This window comes from Palaemon carinicauda, chromosome 37 (assembly GCF_036898095.1).
Source record: "Palaemon carinicauda isolate YSFRI2023 chromosome 37, ASM3689809v2, whole genome shotgun sequence".
Classification (NCBI taxonomy): Eukaryota; Metazoa; Arthropoda; class Malacostraca; order Decapoda; family Palaemonidae; genus Palaemon; species Palaemon carinicauda.
In genome coordinates, this window is record NC_090761.1 from 70,969,709 (window position 1) to 70,986,993 (window position 17,285).

The 17,285-nt window shown below is 38.1% G+C and overlaps 2 protein-coding genes across 5 annotated transcripts in view; one reads left to right on the forward strand and one right to left on the reverse strand.

Moving 5' to 3' along the window:
* The window catches only part of LOC137629780 (uncharacterized), a 55,938-nt gene extending 48,312 nt beyond the window's left edge, over positions 1-7,626 (forward strand). For all 4 annotated transcript variants that reach the window (XM_068361408.1, XM_068361409.1, XM_068361410.1 and 1 more), the window contains one exon: positions 514-7,626. In XM_068361408.1, coding sequence (XP_068217509.1) covers positions 514-4,116 — 3,603 coding nt within the window. In that variant the 3' untranslated portion in view covers positions 4,117-7,626. The remainder of the gene's footprint in view (positions 1-513) is intronic.
* A 2,591-nt stretch (positions 7,627-10,217) lies between these two features.
* The window catches only part of LOC137629365 (EF-hand domain-containing protein 1-like), a 35,051-nt gene continuing 27,983 nt past the window's right edge, over positions 10,218-17,285 (reverse strand). The window contains exon 13 of the mRNA XM_068360618.1: positions 10,218-14,089. Within this exon, the coding sequence (XP_068216719.1) occupies positions 13,944-14,089 (146 nt within the window). The 3' untranslated portion in view covers positions 10,218-13,943. The remainder of the gene's footprint in view (positions 14,090-17,285) is intronic.

Consider the following 17,285-nt stretch of genomic DNA (forward strand, 5'->3'; position numbering starts at 1 on the left):
AGGAAATCCTATGAATTTAATCTAGTTCATTATACTTTGGATGTTACAACTCTAGGAAATCCTATGAATTTAATATACAGTAGTTCATTATACTTTGGGTTTTACAACTAGAAACCCTATGAATTTGATCTAGTTCATTATACTTTGGATGTTACAACTCTCGGAAATTCTATGAATTTGATCTAGTTCATTATTCTTAGGATGTTACAACTCTCGGAAATTCTATGAATTTGATCTAGTTCATTATTCTTAGGATGTTACAACTCTCGGAAATTCTATGAATTTGATCTAGGTCATTATGCTTAGTTGAGTCCCTCGTCAGGCTAGGAGGAGCGTAGAGAAAAGGTCCCCTTAGTGCCTTTGTATATGGATGGATTAAGTGATTTATAGTATAATTGCATTCTTTCTGGCCAATTTAATATTAGCGAGCGAGTTTAGCTAAATGAATTTTCATGGTGTTCTTTGCAATTACTTTTGCCCTTAAGTATTCTTACTGAGAATTACTATTTCCAGAATGATACTGGAAGAGAAAAACCTTCTTCAACGGATGCTGCAGAGCTTGAAGAGTCTATTTGCCGGGATCCTGAAGAGCAAATGATGGAGACGAAGACTCTACAGGAAACTACTGTTGTTGCTCATGAACCTGAAGAGAGCCACTTGATTGAAGAAGAGGTAGAAGAGGAAGATCAAAAGATTGAAGCTTTGGAAAAGGCTTGTACCATACAAAATGTGGTGGATAGAAAAACACCTGAACCCGAAGAAGACAAACACGATGAACCAGTACGGGGTGGGGTTGCTAGTGCTGTTGGCGAGGTAGAGTTGACAAAGGATTGTAATGCTGTTAATGATTCGGAAGAGAAAGATATTGAACTAAGTGAAAAAGGAGGGGAGAGAAATGAAGATGAGATGGAAGTGGAAAAAGAAAACCATGACCCTGCCAAAGATGTTTGTGTCGAGAAAGAAACGAGTGCTGATGTCCAGGAGGAATTAAGTGAGGCAGACAAAGCTGTAGCAAGTATAATGAATGGGGGTTGTGAGCCCATTGCTAGTAATACAAATTGTATGGAATCTGAGACTTTTAGCAGTAGCTCACCTCAAGTGGAAGTACCTGAAGTGCCGGAATGTAAAGCTGTTGATGGCAGAGTTGATGAGGCTTATCAAGAAGAGGTCACAAAAGCAGTGGAAAGCATATGGGGAGGGACAGAGGAGCGAGAGCCTAATATCGTTGATGATTCAAGACCATCGGTTGTATTAGATGAACCAAAAGTCCCAAGCCCTCCTGTACCAGCCATTCCATCATCTTCCCTCCCCACATCTCCACTCCCTACTTCCCCTCTTCCAACCTCTCCAATTCCATCTTCTCCTCTTTCAGTCACTCCACTCTCTACCACCATGCCTACAACTCCTATGCCTTCTTCACCACTCTCATCTCCCATTCATCGTTCAGTTTCACCAGCCATCCTTCCAAGTTCTCCATTAAGACCAGATATTGAGATAGCTCCCCAGAGTCCTGAACAGCCAAGATCTCCAGCTTCGCCTAGGTCTCCAACTTCGCCAAGGTCTCCAGCTTCACCAAGATCTCCAGCTTCTTCATCGCCTCCTCATTCTCCTATTCCTAGTTCACCGCCACCTGCTCCTGCACCACCATCACCCACTTCACCTTCTCCAGTCCCTTCACCTGTTCCTTCTCATCTGGAACCTCCTTGTGCCCCCGCACCTTTAAGCCCGACTTCACCCGTATCTCCCTCATCTATAGGGTCTCCTGCGTCGATTCATTCTCCAACCACTCCCATTCCAGAGGTACCTGTAGGAGAGGTGCCTGCCTCATCTCCCTCCCGAGCAATGGGTTTAGAAGCTGATGATGAGAGTATGTGCCATTTACCATCTGTTGGAGCATCTGCACCCATGTCAGAAACTTCTGGACTCTCCTCTATTTCTAGTCACCAAAGTCAAGAGGGACAGTCAAGTGATAAACATTGTGATCCAATAATAGAAGACCTTCAAAATCACCAGCAACAACAGCAACGGGATGAGATGACACAACATTCGGATGACTGTTTGCAAGAGAAAGAAAGTAGAGTTCAAAATTCTGAGCAAGTTCAAGCAACTGTTCCTACAGTGCCTGATACGCTAAGTGCAGCTGGCCACCAAGAAGAGAACTTAGCATCTCAGATGGAACAAACATATGAATCTGTTGATGCACCCAAAGTAGATAATCATCCAACAGGTCAAGAAGCAGCACATACTCATGATCTCACGCTTGATGTTGGAGATGGTCCGAAAGTGGTGAATTCTTCGGCGGGGAATACACCACCTTCCTCCTGTGGTTCCACTAACACTACGTCTGTGATAACTCGCCAGGCTCCCACGCCAACTCCACCTCATCAACAGGAGGTGGGAAGCATGGGTGTTTTCACTCCTGATTCCACAACAAATTCTGTACATTCGATGCATGGTTACTCTCAAGGAGAGTTTGATGTATCACAGCTGGCCATTGAATCTCCTACGTCTATTTCCAGTAATGAAATGGCACATTCTGTAGAGGCACCTCAACAAGCATCTACACCACAAAGTTATAATGATTGTGCACAAATAAATCAGCAGGTCCAGCCACCAACTCCAACCCACGTTCAACCAACAACTCCAACTCATGTTCAACCAACTACGCCCACCCATGTGCAGCCTTTAACTCCTACTCATACGCAACCTACTACTCCGACACCACCACACATAACAAGAACTACTCCAACTCCTACCCCAATTTTACCACAACCTATTTCACAGCCACAGCATCATCAAACCATATCCCAGACTATAGTTACTCAGGCACCTATTCAAACTTCATTACCTACAATAGGAGTTGTAACTGTTCCCCAGGCACAGACACATCATCAAACCACAAAGCATCAGCCATCAAAACAACGTCACATCCAACCAAAACCGCCAGCACAACCACAAACACAGAGTTCTGTCACTGGCTCAAGGCCTCCATCCAATATTGGGAACCAATTATCTCCACAATCAGTTGCAGCTATGCATGCTTCAAGCCAAGCTCACATGATGACACAACGGATGATGGCATCAACTCCCCATCCACCCTCTGGTTTAGGTCAACATCATCCTATGTCCCATCATCATGGTGCTCACACTCCTCATCCTCCGCGCACTCCTCACGTCACTCACACTCATCCGCAGATGCAAAATTTTAGTCACCCCAATTACATGATGGGCCCCCATCAACAGATGCTTGGACATCACGGGACTATGATCAGTCAGGCATATTTGACGCAGCCTTCTGTTAACACTTATGCCCAGGCTCATACTCCTGCACATTCTTCTTCATATATGACCTCGGTTATTCAGTCAAGAATGGGTGGTACTCAGCAAGGATCCAGCCAAAACTCTTCATCTGCCTCTTCTTCTTCTACCTCATCATCACAACGAGCTGGCCATGCAAGTGGCTCTTCCAATGCATGTGGCCCCTCAGCAGGCAACTACTTCCTGAATTCCAGTCCACCAGGACCATCTCCTACACCTACTCCCATTGGTGGTGGTCAACATCATGTAACAGGGGTGCAAGGGAGTGCATCCTCATGTAGTATAGCACGTTTACAACAACTAACCAATGGAATTATGGATATAGCTCCTCCCCCATCTTGTGGCGGTGTCACTCCGCCCCCTTCACATACCGTCACTCCTCCTCCGTCTCACACCGTTACTCCGCCTCCCACAGCCGCTGCAGCTGTTGCTGCCCAGCGAAACATGACGCCACCCATTTCTAATTTGCAGTCGCAGGTACCATTGTCGTATAAATACAAATCTCATCAAGCTGCAGCAGCAGCACAAATGTCCTCTAACATGATGCCACCAACTATGTTGGGGTACCAAGTCAATGGTTACCGCATGCCGGGCCAGCCTGGAGCCATGTCTGCTCTTAACACATCGTACCTGACAAATGCCCCGTTTATGAATCAGCAGCTGCCCATGCAAATGATGAACATGCATCCGCAGACTGCTGGCCAGTATCAGGACCCTCGCTCCCAGCCTCAAAACACTATGTACCCGCCATACTCGTACATGTCACCACTGCAGCTCAATGGCACCATGCGTCGGTAGTCCCTGTCATTCGAGTTTCAGTATTTATATTATGGTGCTTTAGTCTGAAGGGAAAAAGAGAAAAATAATCAAGTCAGGTGCAAAAGTAAATCCCAAGAAATGTTCGAGTGACTTTATGCAAGATTCGGCAATATTTTGATAGTGTAAGGATGTGTGATCGAATCAAGCGACACATGCGGTGTTATAAATCATACAGTTTTCTTTCTCCTTTTCTTTTTCTTAATGAAACATATTTTTTTGGCCTGTTGTAGAGTTATATTTTAGATAATTATTTATGGTGTTTGTAAACAGATCTAAAGTAATTATCCAGTTGCAGTCATTTTGACAACTGTAGCAGTTGCAAAAATTAATTGTGTACCAGTGGGGAAGAAAGAACGGCACTTAAACAGTATGCTGTGACTTCTGTCTATAGCTATGCATGTGAATGTGTATGTGTATAACAAGAAAGATGGAAGATACAAGTTTAACAGCTGTTGAGTTTGTTCATCTACAGAAGATTATTACTGTGGAGTTTAGTATATACCTTAACAAGAAAAGTCAAAATGTTCTCTACAGAAATTTTATTATTTCCAAATAAGTTGAGGAAGGTTATCTTAAAAGTTGATAAGTCAAAACCAGATATGGATGGAGTAGAATGTTGAAAGAAGCATTTTAACCTTTGGCCTTAAAGATTATTTTGTCATTGAAGTAGTTTTGATTTCTGTCTTTTGAAAATATTTGATGGATAATTTGGGGTGACCAGGTACCAAAATTACTAAAGTACTTCAGATAATTATGACAGGTTAGATAATTAACTACAAGGAATCTGTAAAGCAAATATTGTTGAATTGTAAATATCGAGCCAGTCGGATGGATCATTTTTGTTGATCTTAGTTTTGTTTTGTTATTTTAAGTGGTGTACTTAATGTTTATTTTATCTATTAGGATAAATAAAAACTTGGTACATAAACATAGTTTTGTTTTACTAGTTACACTTTATAAATTGTAATTCACTGTTTATCCAATTTTGTTTGGAACAAATTTTTTTTTATCGACTTGTTAAGGAAAATTTTAGTGTTTGACAATCATAAGTGGTTAGTGTTATACAGCTTGTTATTTGAACCACATTGTAATTTTATGATCAATATCAGTCAAGATTGGCAATCAAAAAGCATTGTTGAATGTTCATCTGCGTATTAACCATGTTTATCATTACTTAATATTACCTGATTCTTATTTCTCGTAACTCCATACATATCTGGCAGTTTTATGTTGATATTTTTCGAGTAGCCGTCCACAATGCTTATAAGGGGACTATAAACTGTTCTTCTTAAGGTATATCATAACACTACTAAAGTTGAGTTAGTCATTTAATTTCTTTCATGCTGGTAAAGGAATTTCAACAGCTTGGTAAAAAATGTTTCTTGCCATCTTTCACCAGCATTTTATTTCTGCACCCCCACTGTCTTCACCGGTTTTATTAAAAAGTTTTCCTTCCTTCTGATATTTTAAAACCAGATTGTTCTAATACATCTTGTGGCCTCTTTTTACACCAAAATGTATGTATGCATATCAGGTATGTATGTATGCTGTACACATTGTACATATACACATACATATGCATTAGTTATATACTATACATACATATGCATACATACACATACATATATACATTATATACTGTTCGTAAATATACATATACGTGTGTATCCCAAACTCTTTGGATAAATTATAAGTGTACAAGGATGTGGCCAAAATGTACGACAGGGACAAATTTATCTACAGCTTTAGAATTAGACGACAGTATTGGAATACGTTTGTTTACTCTCTGCCTTTTTAAAGTTGAATGTTTTGTTGCAATATTTTGGAGTATGTGAAATAATACTGTATATGTATTGAGGGGTTAATAATTACCTATGTAGAAGTATAAAAAATAATTTTTATCTCTTGAACAAGAATACTGTAGAGGGGTGTAAGAAATCGTGGATTTGTCATTTTCTTTTGATGCTATAATTATAATTCAAAGTGAACATGTTTGGTTTTACTGTGAGAGACCTAATTTTTAAGTGACATTTGAAATTTTATTCAAAAGTATACTTATAGGGGAGGCAAAATTTCCTGGCAGGTATTATATTTTATCTAACAAGGCTAAGTTTCATATACTGTATACTCTCGAGATAAGAATGTAACCCCCCTTTTTTTTTCTTCTATTAATTTACTAACTTTTCTTATTGTGATTCATGAGCCCTTCATACCTTTGGATATACAGTAGTTCACATCATTAGGAACGATTCTCAAAATACTAGTTTCACTGTTGTCCTGCCATATGTTTTGACGCAACTGTTGTCTAGATTTTACTACACATGTATTGCAAAGTATATAATGTTCGGTATATATGGATATAATGTTTATGTATATTAATGTATATGCATGTAAATTTATACGTATGTGAATGTATAAAGATTTGTTTAAACTTTTATGGACTCAGGTTATAGCCTGATTTTCTCTAAGTACAAAGTGATAAAATAAAAAAGTGTGCTTAAATTGTTATATGAGACAATTCGTGTTATCGAAGTTTTATTTTTAGTGAAGAAAAGAAATTATAGTCTTTATGTTGTGATAAATGCGCTTGGTGAGAAGCCGATGTTGCGGTAACATTTTCAAGATGCGACGAACTAGCTCTTTGCGAGCTCCTTATTTGTGAAATGTCATTAATATATCTTGAAGAAAGTGTTGTATAAATTTCGTTGGCTTGGATCTGGCTTAAGCGCAAAGTGGAGTCATTTTTGGTAAGTTTGTATCCTGCTGTAGAGGCTTTTTTTTTTCCCTTTTTTGTTTATATTTATTGTAGTATCCAGAATGAACCGTCATTTCAACTATAAATCTAGTTCTTGTATTTTTTATAATGTTTCATCCATGTCTTGTATTATATTCATCATTCTCCTATATTTATAGGATAATAATTTTATATATTTTTTTTCACTTCTGTAATGGTATAATGCTTTAGTTAATTTTTTTCTACAATGTTTTGTAGGTTTAAAGATAGCTAATTTTTATCATCATTGATGTTAATCTGGCCAATTGCTGTTGAAAGGAAAATAGTCATCGTGTATCATTTACAACTTAAGGTCAGTTTCAGCCCTGAGTTTTCACAAAAGATATTTTTGGTATGGGTGATATTTTGATTAAATTTGTTTTTATTGGCCGATAATTTGAAAGGAGATTCCTGTTATTGAATGGAAATGTCTCGACAATATTTTTATTTGATGTTTTCTGAAAAATAGAAATATATATTCTATGACGGATTTTTTGTCAGGTTACCAATCGAGCTTTGTGGAAATTAAAAGTGGGGCTTTTTAAAGGGGCATTGTCTAGATGCTAAGAGAGTGATTGTGACTCTCTAAGTGTTAGGCTGGGGTCTGTGACAACTAAGGGCAGCATTTTATGTATGGACACCCAATAGGAATCTTGTAACTAAGCTGTACATTTTGCTTTTAAAAAATGTTAAATAAATACTTTATTTAAATGTAACCAGCACTTTCATTGCTCATCCTCTGAATTTTTAAAAGAGTAATTACTACTAATGTGAAGCGCCAGTATTATAGATATGAATTAACAAACAATATCTGAATGATCGAATTCAAAATGAAGCACTCAAAATATTGCTTACCTTAAATGCTGTGCAATGCAAAGGGGTACCTGATACTTCTACACGTCTCCAACTTTGTCTCGGTTACCAGCTGACACTTGCAAATAATCTAAGATGTATGAAGGACATGAACAATGGAAAGTTAAAAATATCCCTTGATAAACATTCACTGGAAATGGTAGCACTACAAATTTCCCTTCTTGAGAAGGGATTTCAATAACATCCTTCCAAACCTCCCAAGTAGAAGGTGGGGGTTTGATTACAAGGGAGAAATTTGTCTTCTCCCTTAAGTAACATTTTTTCTATAGTATAAGATGGGTCTTCTTTGGCTGACAGGAACCCATAGGAGTATTTGTTTGGTATCAAGTCTAGGAAGATGCATATTCTTTCCCAAGATTCACATTACAATGGAGTTCCAAACTTGCTTTGATTGAATCTCCTGGTCCCTTAAAAGCAACAGCAGATGTCCGTAGAGCTGCAGGTACTGCTTGCTAGTTTTGTTTCCTACCAGTGTGAATGAAATTCAGAGCCTAACCCAATTTTTTCTTCAGTATCCTTGCTCCTGCTAGAAGACCAGAAGAATGAGGCAATCTTAGGTAGTTATAGTGAGGTTTTTTTTGCCTCTTGAAGAGGAAACTTCATGTGTCTTCCTCAGTAAGAAAATCTCCAAAGTGTCTTCTGTGCCTCTGGACAATTTAACATTTCAATTTCCTAAGTCAGTGCTGGCTCACGTAACTCTGTACCTTATGGGATATTTTTTTTCATCCTATAAAAATGAGGTAGCCTACATTTTTTTGGATTTTATACAAGATATCAAATTTATCCTCTCGGCTACCTTACTTGACTTAAAAAATATCCCAATTCACTTCATTCCTGGTATATGATGTTAACTACCTTCGTCATTCCCTCTTGTGAGGTCCAAGTGTTTTCAGTCGTAGTTTTCCTGCTTGGAGAAATGGGCACAGAATTCTTTAATTTTTTGCTTGGTTTCTCTTCTCGTATTGCTGTCGGTATGTGATACCATTACCACTTCCTCGACACAGTAAGCATGGTACATCCCCGTTTAATCCTGTGTTCTTTGACTTAAACATTTTCTTGAGGGAACCTGGATTCTGCTCATTTTTTTAGGACAGGAGTTGCACCTAACCTTATTTGGGCAGAACATATGTTTTATGCATAAAGGCTAGGCACTTGAATGACAGGAGGCCACACTCTTTCAACATCGAGTTTCTATATGTCATTATACTCATTTTCATTGGCTCTGTGGTGGTTACTCAAGCTGTTTTGGTAATTTCCCAGCTCTGTATGGACAAGTGTACTTCCTACTTTTGTTATGTGGTTGTACTCAGGATAGCAAAGGTACAAATAGGATTAAGGGTCACTTCCTCCTCTCTTGACACTTCCCAGCAGTTGATAGCGTAACTTTGTTTGTGCTGGTGTGGCAGATGTAGGAGAGCTACTGAACCTAGCAGCTGTTCGAAGACTTAGGTCAAGTGATGCACTGTCTCTGTCCTCTCTTTACCCAGAGAGAAATGGACAGTGTAGAGCACTTCCTTTTGATTCATGGATGATGATGATGCTACCTTACTAATCTTTATTCCCAAATCTTGAAATAGGAAAGATGGGATTTTCCTGAACCTGTCTAGAGTATAGATCGACGTGGTGAACTATTCCCTGATGCAGAGCGCTGTTAGCCCTAACACCTTCATGTCAGGCTGTAAAAGAGATTACATAATCAAGCCCTACCCTACTCATGTTCAGAAGGATACTCAGCAAATAATTTATCAATTTACTGTACTATGACATAATCAAAATAAATACTTAAAAATGTTACACATGTACAAATTATGAAATACACAAGTTTTTATATGTTTGTACCTAAAAAAACTAAACCTACAAAAAATTCTCCCACCATATGCTTCCAAGTTTTCATTTAATATAAATAATTCACTAAATAATGCAATTGAAACAGTGCCAGTTAATGCAAGAATAATCATATCCTATCCTGGAGATTGCATAAAACTGATTCATTGGCAATGAATGATCACTTGGCATTTTATAAATTTAAAATTTATAATGTCTAAAATATAGTGTCAAAAACAATTTTGAAATCTGTAACAGAACCTTTATTTCATTAACCTGATAACAGGTACTGTACATGAATTTGATTAACTGGTAAAATTACACAATGTATAGATGAGAAAATTTACAATTTCTAGAAACAAAGATATAAAATAAAATTGGTTTCATAGACACAAAGTCTTCAATATGCTTGATATTAATGTCTACTATAAAGTAATTTTTAAATATAAATTGGCCCTCCTTATCCATTGGATCGCCATCCATGAGTCAACCAAATGGGGCTTATTTGAATAAATTGAGATGTTATATGATTTGGTTCCTTCTCTATAATCATTTACACACACACTGTCACAATGGTAAAGTCATTTCCCAACCAAAAAAAAAAAAAAATATACCATAATTCTAAGTCTTCTTTTATAACCCATTAATTCCAAAGCCAACCATCAAATATAAAGGTACTGTACTGGAGTTAGTGAAATCTTTGGAAAAAAAAAACCCTAAGAGGTTAACTACCGGTATGCCACCTCAAACACATGCAGCCTACTCCCTAAAGTGGAAACATCCCAATTGATATCAAAGACACACAATCATGATAAAAAATATTTTACCTTATACTTATCTATCTGGAAATGGCTGCAAAAATAATGACAGGATAAGGATTACCTAATTTCCTACTGGAAGGTGATTGTACCATGGTGTTATGAATGGTAGGAATAATTTTGAATTATCAAATGCACTAACACAAAGTGTTTCTAAAGGACCTTGCGTAGCCATTGCTAGAGTAGTTTGTTCATAGAGATGAGTAGCCACTTGATGATATATCTACCACTTGCATGGCCTAGTGGCATATGGGGGTCTGATGAATTGTATAAGAATACTGTAGTTGACATTTCAAAAGTTTGGAAAATGATTCAGTTGGAAGGACAGCTTAGGTAAGGATATATTATATGAATCCCATTATCATTAGTGACTGTCAACAAATTTCTATTCTAAGCTCATACTTTATATACTACAGTATGTGTAAGATACCAAACATACCACAGGACATTCCCTGCCAATGCTGAAGGGCCTCATCCTATTGCACTAGATCTCATTGAGTAAGGTGCCTGTAGAATGGTATGATTTATGGTTATAATCTGCTGTGACACTCAAAAAACTATGAAGAATACTTTACAGCCACATACAAATTCCTGCATTGGAAAAGGCTATGATTTGATTAGCTATTAGCTTATATGAGTACTGTACATATTCGAAGTGATTGTACTCAATGGGCTTGGGCTTGTACATGAAACTGATAGTTACAGTGGGATAAGTTTTACCTTTGGGGGGAATGTAGGGAGGTTGCCACTATCTACTCCCTTATAATATATAACTTATTTATTAATGCCATCAAGAGGTGAAGTATTCTGGGGTTGTTAGCACATCACTTACACACGATGGGAACTTGGCAGTACAAGCACCTAGCTAAAACCAACATAGATTTTACCACTTAATAACCTTTTGAATTCAAGTGTTTTGCTCTGATTCATACAATCTGTAAGTGCTCTCCATGATTGTTTAAACCCACTAGATTGCTTAAACTAACACTTAATCTGCAATTTAGGCACTACTGTATGTGATAGATGGGGTTGTGATGGAATAAATGGGGTTCTCAAAACATTAAACTAATTTGTATAAACCCAACAATTGTATATGGATTTCCTACCTCTAAGTCGCTAAAATTTTCGAGTTTGGCTTTCAGACTACATAAGAAGTACAGTACATAATTCATACCGAGGATCCAGGTGACATATGCGTAGATGACTGCTATTCTTAGTCTAATGTACAAAAGACTGTCTCGTAAAATTTGAAACTATGAATCTTTCCTTCTGAAAATGGGTCCATCTACTTATTTAACAACATCTGTAAAAAAGTAAATCAATTACAATAAACCAGGCTTGTAACATAGGATAAATATGAGAGATATTTGATTTTAGAGATTTACGGAAAACATTGATACTGATTTTTTAAGTACACTATATATAAAAGAAAGATTTATATCATAGTAAAGGGGAATAAAATACTTTTCTAATGATACTCTATAGTATTAAGTTTAAAAATGGACATGAACTACAAATTTCACAAAAATGCATTGTATGGAAAGGTTTGCTTCACAAGGCTGTTGTATTAGTTATTGAATTCCAGTTATGATGTTGCAATTGCAATTCATGTTTATGGTATAATAAGGCTCAAGAAAAATATTAGTTTCTTATGATGTGAGAGGAAAGTGATTGGGGGTTATATGACACATATCTGTTCTATGGCCTGAGATATTCTAGCCTGTAGGAGATCAAATGCATTTATAAGGGCAGCAACCTGAGATCTTGGTAAGGTACTTTCTTAGCAAAAGATAACTCTCTCTCAAAGTGTCTGATTAACATATTTCCAAAACAGACTTTACACTTAAGCTCATGAACAGTAAGCAGTATTTGCAAAGTTGACAAAGTTCAAAGGAGCCTGTCGTATAGTTAATTACAGAAGATATTAACCCACTGATCTGGATCCAAAGCTTTTAGCCCAGGATGATGACTCTCAATATAAAAACTCAGGTGGGAAAGCCAAATAAAAACTCTTCTTAACTTTGCCTGTTTAAGGATTCTTTAATCCATGCTGAAACCATTGAGGGTTATATAATTTTGATATATTTTATCTCTGAAATTTCTGACTGAGATGGATGTGTGAGTATTTTATGGTATTAGTTGTTTTATTCAATGCACATTACAAGGGTAATTAAGTAAAAGTGCCAATTCACTGTTCTGAGAGAACTTTTTTTTTCAAAAGTGGATTGATACCCAAACCTTGTCGTTATTTTCATATATCAAGAATTGATTCTTTGTTATTGTAAAAGTACTAATAGCTATCACAAAAGCCTTTTACATTTGGTTTCTTTATAATTTTTTTGGTGCTACTGTAGCGTGATTCCTAACCCCCATTTTCTGTTCCTACCTCAATATGGGGATTCAAATCTACTATAGGGTGATCCCTACCAAGCAAACAACCAAATAATGTAATATTCCCCTTCCAAGGTTTTATGACAAGAGAAACACCTTAATTAAGTGTTACCAAACCAACTAAACAAGAAAACAGTGTAAAAAAAAAGACCATTTTACCTAACCTTACCTAACCTAAAGGGCATTTTATGGATTTTTCAACATGTTTTATAGAATAGAATAGATTAAAATAGTGTCAAGAAGTACGTTTTACCTATCCTCCAATGGTAGGAATCACTTCATACCCCAAAAGTAGGGTAGGAATCACACTATAGTAGAATCCTGATGGTAGGAATCACACAATACATCATACATATACCAAGAAACTTTCCCCAATTTTGGGGGGTTGCCAACATTAAACAATTGAAAAAAAAGGGAACCTTTCCTCTCTCTGTTCCTCCCAGCCTGACAAGGGACTCAACCGAGTTCGGCTGGTACTGCTAGGGTGCCACAGCCCACCCTCCCCCGTTATCCACCACAGATGCAGCTTCATAACGCTGAATCCCTTACTGCTGCTACCTCCGCGGGCATCCAAGGCACTGGAGGAAGCAGCAGGGCCTACCTGAACTGCGTCACAATCGCTCGCCATCATTCCTATTTCTAGCACGCTCTCTTGCCTCTCACATCTATCCTCCTATCACCCAGAGCTTCCTTCACTACATCCATCCACCCAAACCTTGGCCTTCCTCTTGTACTTCTCCCATCAACTCTTGCATTCATCACCTTCTTTAGCAAACAGCCATCTTCCATTCTCTCAACATGGCCAAATCACCTCAACACATTCATAACCACCATTTTTTGTTATGATTTCCTGCTGAGAAATGTTACATTGCTTTCCCGTTCTCTATTATATGATTTTTGAAGGGGTCTTAACCGTTTCAATTACCCCGACTTTAATATCTGATCTATCAATCTGAATTGATGTAGGCCTATAACACCTGTAAGTGAAACTCCACAAATCCATTATGCAAACTTTGTTGGCACTATCAAAACCCTGCTGCAAATAAGTTTGCTCTTTTCCACCTTACTACAAAATCAAAAGCAGTCAAATCTCACTCTGCTTCCTCAAGTTACTCGCTCTGGAACTTCTAACTTTCCACCTGTCCAAAGAAGTCATTCAGAGATGAAAAGAGCTTCGGGAAAATCTCATTCTCGTGTTCTCGGGCGTAATTCAGAACATAACGATCGGCTCCAGTGATGATGTAATGACGTCCATAAACGTCCAATTTAGCACCTGGAATGAACAATATGGTCATCTGTTTGTAGAATTTATAACCAATGAGTCAGCAGTTATAAAAGATATTTCTACAAATTTCATTTCATAATTAATTATAGCTTCACGCCCAACTTGAATTATAGTAAATACATACAATGTAAGTAAACAAGTTAAAATAATTATCATAATTGAAAATAGATTATCTAATAAAACATAAAAGTTGACTCCAAGTAACAAGTGAAATATTGCCAAAGTGGACAATAATAATAATACGGGTCATTGCATAATATCTGACCATCCACAAAGATTCATCTTGAGGGTCTCTATTCTTCTTTCAAACTGTTATCCCTACATTAAGGGATCAGTTGCCTGATGTGCCCTCTCCAATGTCTTCTATCAAAGGCATCCTCTTCCACCAAACCTCTTCTCTCTAAATCATCTTGTCACCTTATCTTTCCATCTAATTCTCTGCCTCCTTCTTGATCTTCTCCCCCTAACAGGTTCTTCCCAAGCTCTCCTCACTCTCACAAGCTCTCCTCCATCTCTCAAACTCTCCTCACTCCCTACCCACCATCCATCCTCAACACGTTCCCATACCATCACAGTCGTGACACTCTTATCATCTCTGTAATCTTTACTTCGGCTGCCATTCTTATTTCATCATTTTCCAATCTTTCAAGCAGTGATATTCCTATAATCCACCTCAGCATTTTCATTTATGTTCTCTCAAGCTGTTTCCTCTTCTTGTCTTAACGCCCACATTTCCGATCCATTCATTAACACAAGTCTTATTTCTGTGCTATAGATCTTGACTTTTAGCTTGATTGGAATTTTATTTTCACATACCACTCCTCATACATCCCTCCACTTCCCAAAGGCTGCCTTTATCCTAGTCTCAACTTCAGTCTCACATCCTCTTTCCTGACTTATAGTAGATCCCACGTATCTAAATTGTTCTCCCTGTTTTATAACTGAGCCTATACTTTAACGTATGGCTATTCTGTCCCTACCTTCCTTACTGCTCACCATAGCTGCAGTCTTATCCACATTCACCCTAAAGCCACCCCTTTCTAAAGTCTCTTGCCACTCTACAACCATTCTCTGTAATTCTTCCTCATTTCCAGCAGTAATTACCAAATCATCTCCATATAGCAACTCCCACCAAGACTTCATTTCTCATCTCTTCACTTAACACATCCAAGACCAGCAAAAATAAAAATGGGCTTAATGCTGATCCTTTGTGTAATCCAACACTAACTTGAAATGTTTCTTTTTATCCAAAAGCTGTTTTTCATTTTGTTATTGTTTTTCTGTATATCATCTCTACCATTCTAACAAACTTCTCTGGGATCTTCCTCTTCCCTAAGCACCAAAACATCACTTCTCTTGGTATTCTACCATAAGCACAGAAGAGCTTCTGGTTTCCCTCTAGTCTCTTTTCCTGTAACTGCCTTACTATAAAGATGGCATCCACAGTCCCTCTCCCGCTCCTGAATCCATACTGCTGTTTCCCAATCTTTACTATACATTTCAATCTCTCATCTAGAACACTCTCAAAAAATTTCAAACCATGCTCTGTTAGTTTACTTCCGCTGTAATTACCACATTCCATGATGTCACCTTTCTGCTTAAAAAGACTCTTCTCCCAGTCTTTAGGCATTATTTCCTCTTTCCATATTGCTCTCAATAAATACAGCATACTGTACATTCTTCCCCCTCTGTAGCTAGTATCTTGACCCTTTCAATTTAAAACTCTGATGGGCCTGGTGCTTTACCATTCTCCATTTTACTCCATGCTCGTTTCACTTTTATATTCCGTATCTCCATCACTGATCCCTCTACTCTTTGTGCTTCTTCCAGCTCCTCTCTCTTATTTTCAGTACTGTATTCAATAGTTACTCAAGTTATTCTCTCCATCTCCTCTAAATGTCATCATCCTTATGCAATGTATTTCCATCTCTATCCCCGATGAATGCCAATTCCTCCAAAGCCTGTCTTTGCCTTTTCCTCAAGTTTGAAATCTTACTATATATCATTTTCTCTTTCCTTTGTTCCTAGTCTTTCATCATTTAATTGCTCTACCACTCTTCCAATAGCTATACCTACCTTCCTCCTAGATTTTCTTTCCCTCTCTTCTGTTCCATTCCTCCTGACAGGAGTCGCTTACAGGGGACGCCTTAGCCGCACTCACATTTCTAATGGCATCAGGCATGGCTCATGATTTGGCAGAGGGTTTTTATGATCACAGGTCCTTGCAGTCGTCAGCCACAGTTATTGGCAGTGGGCCTAGCCTTTGACTAAATAGTCCAACTGCAAGGCAGCAGTTTCCACAGTTATTGAGAGTGGCTCGAGGTTTTGGCTAAAAAAGCATGACTACAAGGCAGCAACTGTCTTTTTAGTCGCTTTCTACGACATGCAAGCCATATGGTGTTAGTATTCTTACACCCCTACCGCAGAGTCTCTTTTCTGGGTCGAACCTGTGGCGCCGGGCGAAAAGTCCTTCTTGTATACCTTTTCTGATAAAAACCTTCCAATTATACCAGAGAAAGATAAAAGCATGGAATGCTGAGGTTACAACCCTCGCGCGAGCACCTTTTGGGTGTCGTGTATAAAGCAAAGGCGCGTGAAATCCACTATTCACAGGTTGTCTTCCATTTAGTTAATTCCTTCGCCAAAGGGATGGGCCGATACAGAGGCCCTAGACACATCCCCATCGCCGCACCACCCACGCCACGACGCGAGCGCCATCTGAACAACATCCTTCTTTTTGGAATTCAAAAGTGTTGAATGTTTCCGTTGTGCTCTCGGTCTTTTTTATCTATCGTGGATTTATTTTGTCATGTCCGAAGCTCCATCTTCACACATTCCAATGTTAAGTACCATAGTTTGTTTTGACAGTATTTTATTGTACCGGGCTTGTGTTTTATATCCAGTATAGTCTGTTTTATTATTCCCGTCTGGCCGTTCATGGCGGCCATTGTTTGTTCACTTGTTTGGGAATTCTTCTTTATCTGCCCGTTTAGTACTCTGTCACTTAGGTTCTTGGTTAAGTCCCTGGCCTTATGCCTTTAGAACCGTTATTATTTTTATTTTTATTTTATGCTCATGGTACTTTTTGCTAGTAAGTCCAGCCTACGATCGAGATAGCGATTTAGCTTTGTTTTTGTTTAGTAACCGCCCGAGGCGTTCGTCACTCGACTCGGTTAAAGGAACA